The sequence below is a fragment of the Sipha flava genome, unplaced genomic scaffold, assembly GCF_003268045.1.
Source record: "Sipha flava isolate LNK unplaced genomic scaffold, YSA_version1 229_pilon_pilon, whole genome shotgun sequence".
NCBI classification, from domain to species: domain Eukaryota; kingdom Metazoa; phylum Arthropoda; class Insecta; order Hemiptera; family Aphididae; genus Sipha; species Sipha flava.
Window position 1 is genome coordinate 221593 of NW_020272866.1, and position 4639 is coordinate 226231.

General features: G+C 29.4%; 1 protein-coding gene across 1 annotated transcript; it reads right to left on the reverse strand.

Annotated features, from left to right (window-relative positions):
• Positions 1–250: 250 nt before the first annotated feature.
• On the reverse strand, positions 251–4052 carry LOC112683574 (cap-specific mRNA (nucleoside-2'-O-)-methyltransferase 2-like; the record flags this gene model as incomplete). Its single annotated transcript, XM_025554655.1, has 11 exons — positions 3580–4052; positions 2860–3180; positions 2579–2779; positions 2376–2487; positions 2086–2298; positions 1752–2011; positions 1389–1574; positions 1100–1257; positions 707–947; positions 427–619; positions 251–333 (listed from the first exon to the last, which is right to left on the reverse strand). Coding segments are annotated over exons 1-11 (2373 nt in total), but the record flags the coding sequence as incomplete, so codon positions are not given.
• Between the last annotated feature and the right edge of the window lie 587 nt (positions 4053–4639).

Below are 4639 nucleotides of genomic sequence, written 5' to 3' on the forward strand. Positions count from 1 at the left end.
ATCTTCAACAATATAAATCATTTTTCAAAATAATTTAACACAGTAAAAATTATAAATTTGAATAAGTTGAAATTTATACAAATGGAACAATAATAATTAATAAAATAAATAAAATATCAACTTCAAAAAATATATAAAACAAAAAAAAAACGAGTAAAAAAAGAAAAAATAACAAAATGTTAATAAAAAATAAAAAAATTAAACAATAATCAAAAAAAAATAATAAAAATATTCATGGTCAATTTTGTTGTAAATAAGAAGAAATAGTTTTTTTCACGTCATTGATAATAACCAAACAATTAACAGCAACAATGTCTTTATAAATGGATTCATCTGAAACATAAAATAACATTTAAGTTATAACTTTAAAATAATAAAACATGTTGAATAAATTGGTTTTATCTAAAATAAAAAATAAAAACTTACACATAAGTTTATCGATCGGAAAGAAAGAAAGTAAGGATTGGCCTTGCTTTTCCATAATTTCCGTAATATTAAGATCCTTGATATGTTCTTTTACATTAAACAAAACGGACATTAAATCATCTATACTTTTGCCATTAATTTTTGAACAAAATACAAAAGCATGACCCATTTGAACAGGTTTGATCACTCCGGTCTGAAAGAAAATTTAAATTTAATACAAATTACATTGAAAAAATAGCAATAGATAATTTAAAAGTTCTAGTTCATAAATTATAAATACCTTAAGGAACATATTAACAAGTATATAAAAAACACCAACATTAACTTGAGAAAGTAATGGATATCCAATTAACAAAAAACTGTCAGAAGCTTTAAGTTTCTTTAATGATTCTAAAATTAAAGTTATAGAGTCAAGCTGTTTTCTACTGTTGTTTATACAATCATTGGCATAAATCGATGTTACATCACAAACAATCAATCGACCATGGACCGCTTGTTTTGGAATTTGAAGCCGAAAATATCTGTTATACATAAGAGAAACAAAATTAAATATTAATTAGTTAATATCAATATAAACATTTATATATATAATAATAGATTAATATTATATTTATACTTATTATTAAGTTGAAATATAATTTCATTAACATAGGTTCAAAAATTAAAAACTTACTCTCTACGCTTTATAGCGTCTTCTGTTGGAACAGCAAACAATGATCTTGCTCGATTGTTGTAATCAATAAGTTCATTTGCACAAAATTTTGAGCTACGAATTATAGAAACAGGCTTACCCATTTGCATTTTCAAACTAAACAAATCAATTTTGGCATCCTATAAATAAAACAAAACAAAATAAAAAATTATCATTTAGTTTTAAACAATACGAATATTATATAAATTATGTAATCATATAGTATATTAATTATATGAAATTTAAATTTAAGTTTTATAATTCTACTAACCTCTGCGGTAAACCACGAAACTTCATCATCATACTTCCATGGAGTTTGCTTATAACTATTCACTTGATCTTGAAGTAATTTAGCTTCATCTAATTCTAGGTATTCCACTTGACGCATTTTTTCGGCAAATGAACAATTCATATCTGTCTTCGTTGTTGAAACTTTCGGTAGATCAAACTGAATGGCCTATTCAATAATAAATAATTTTGTGTTAATCACAATTTAATTTTTAAATGTTTGAATGATAAATTAAAATAAAATATTTATTTATATTGAAATTTATCTCCAAAAAGATTAATGCACAATAGGTAAAATATCAATGAAAGTTAACAAAAAAAAAAAATTAAATACTATAAATCATACTCTAAGTTTATTTTGTCCAACAATTTCCTGAGAAGGGTCAATTGGTTTTATTTGAAATCTATTGACATATGTGTTAGCGACACAATACTGTAATTCTGTCAATGATTTAATATCATTTTCAGTTTTTTGGAAAAACCATTTTATGTTATTCTCTATAATTTGCATTTGCAATTCACTAAAATATTTGGAACACTTATATACGGATGATAAGAAATCTTTTGGCAACTCGTTCAATGGAAACAAACAGTTATAAGACAGTGCTAAAATTATAAAACAATTGTTATAGAATATAATTAAATAATAATTGAATAATTTAATATTTAACAAAACTTACTGCGATTATAAGTTGAGAAAAATTTATGTATCAAAGGTTCTACGCATTGAAATCCCTTAAAACCTCGACAAACAACATAAATCTCAGAATTTCCTTGTTTACTTGTTAACGGTTTTTTTATCTGTACCGAGTCAAAAGCACAACACAACAAATACATTCGACATAATGTATTACATTCAAACATGGTAAACATTTTCAGAACAAATGTACCACCTGTAAAAATAATAATTATTGTTAGTAAAAATATTATTATTAAAAATTTTAACACTAATAAAAAATATTAGTATTACCTTTTTCAAGTATCATAAGGGCGACCATTGTCTCTACTAACTGCAAACACGTGACTACATCTTCTTGTTCATCCGGATTATTTTGACAATCCATACTACCGTCGGCTGTTACCTGAAAAATTTTAAAAAACAAACTTTAGTTACAAAATTAACCATTAAAATGAATATAAATATAACAAAAATTAAAGTAATGTTTTTCTTACCATGCTTGCTTTTTTTCCAAAACGTTTTTTAACATAGGCACAAAGATCCTTATAGAAGTTTCTTTGGAAAATATCTCCTGTTTGATCTTTACCAAAAAACCAATGGCTCATCGTATGTAATATGAATCTATCATCACTAATCATATCAGGATTACCATTTCCTTCATGATATGGGTTCAAAGAAACACCAATCCAATCCCACTAAAAAAAAAAAAAAATAATAATAATAAAATAAATTATAAGTTAGTGAAGGAAAAAATTTAAAAAATTAGATTACTTACTTCAACATCAATATCTCTGTTACAAATAAAATGGTTTAGAGCAGTAATAAACCCTCCTGGAGCTTCACATAGATGAACACTGCAGAGTTTACCACCATCAATACTCTTTTGAGGTATTACATCATTATCATTTAATATTTCATAAAACTTCAACCAAGCTGTAGTCAATAACTCAGGACGCCCAGCCCCTCTAACTTTATATAGAACTTTATCGGCTGGATTAGTCTGTTTGGTATTTTTATGCCATTCGTTCAAGTTGAAATCATCAAGTTTATCTTTCACATTATTTAACGATTTTTTTAAAGTGATAAAATCTGGTAACTAAAAATAAATAAATAAATAAATAAATAAATACTTAATCATAATTCAATTTCAATAGTTATTAAATTGAAAAAATGTGAATGTTTCATAATATTATCATACAAGTGGGTAAATATTTTGTTATCATGGATTATTAATAGTTTAATGGTATAATCTACACAGGGATATATTTGGAGTCATAAACACTGAACTATTTGCAAACGTAGTCTCATACCGAAAATAAATTTGAATATAATAAAATATGTTGTACAATGATATAAGGGGAATATCTTTATTTTTTAAGTTTGGTCACAAAAATGTGGCATGATAAGTTTAAATTAATTATATTGCATCTAAAAATTTGATTAAAATTTAATTATACCTACATAATGTTTTAATCAATAATATATATATATTTACCTCCCATTTCCTTCGACTCAGCATGGTGTTTGTTTTTGGAAGTTCCCACTTGTTGGACTTATCCATTGTAAACTTCTTTAAGAATAGTTGATCAACTTGGTCGTATATCGATCGTTTTCCACAAGTGTTATTTTGTGGTTTTTTGTTGGTATATCTGTCATACCTCGAGTAACAAGACTTGGAGGGCTGTTCCATCCTATCAAGTCGTATATTCCTCGTCCCAGTAATAGATAGAGTAGCGGGGGCCTGGACGACCACCCCCGCACCCTCGCGGTCGCTGGATGACGACCGGAGTGGGCCCGCTACATTGGTTCCGGTTTTGACACCGGAACCACCCACTCCTGCCGACCTCTGGGGTTCCGACGCCCCTGAGGTGGTAACAAGAGTTGACTTTTGACAGTGCATGTTTTGGTTTTTTAAGTGATTTCCTTCACTGCATTTTAACCCTACTGCCAGGGGGTTTTTGATCAAGGTTTTCCTTCCTCTAGGACGGCTGCCAACCAAGGCTAAAGAGCCCGTCCTACCCTTTGTCGAGGACCACTTTGTCAGCCCTCAGTTCGTCGACCTGTCCAACATGGGAGACCCTGTTGGTAGTAAACTACCGTTGGCATAGCTCTCGGAACTGTTGAGGGACGCAAGCCCCCCCACCACGTCAAGGTGGGTCCTCATGGGGGGGGGGACTAATCAAGACGTCACACTGGATGAGGGACTTACCCAGCCTCACCAGAGGGTAAGAACATATTTTATTATTTTTTCTACACCTCTATAGAGTTAACCGCAAGAGAATGTAATACGGCCATGCAAAACAAACCTGTAAATTATATTGTGTGGGGTTGAGTGCGAGGAAATGCTAGTACTTGCCTCGAAAAAATTGTGACATTGAAAGAATAAATTATGGCGATCCACCACCTCAAATATTATCTCATCGGCATATCAGGATATCGGGCTTATTACTTGTTTTAAAGGAAAAAAAGTCCCACCGTAATTTGAACACCCACAGGTGGTGTTCATGGAGCAGTCCATGTTTTTACCCATTATTATTAAGTAAGTGTTATTTTTT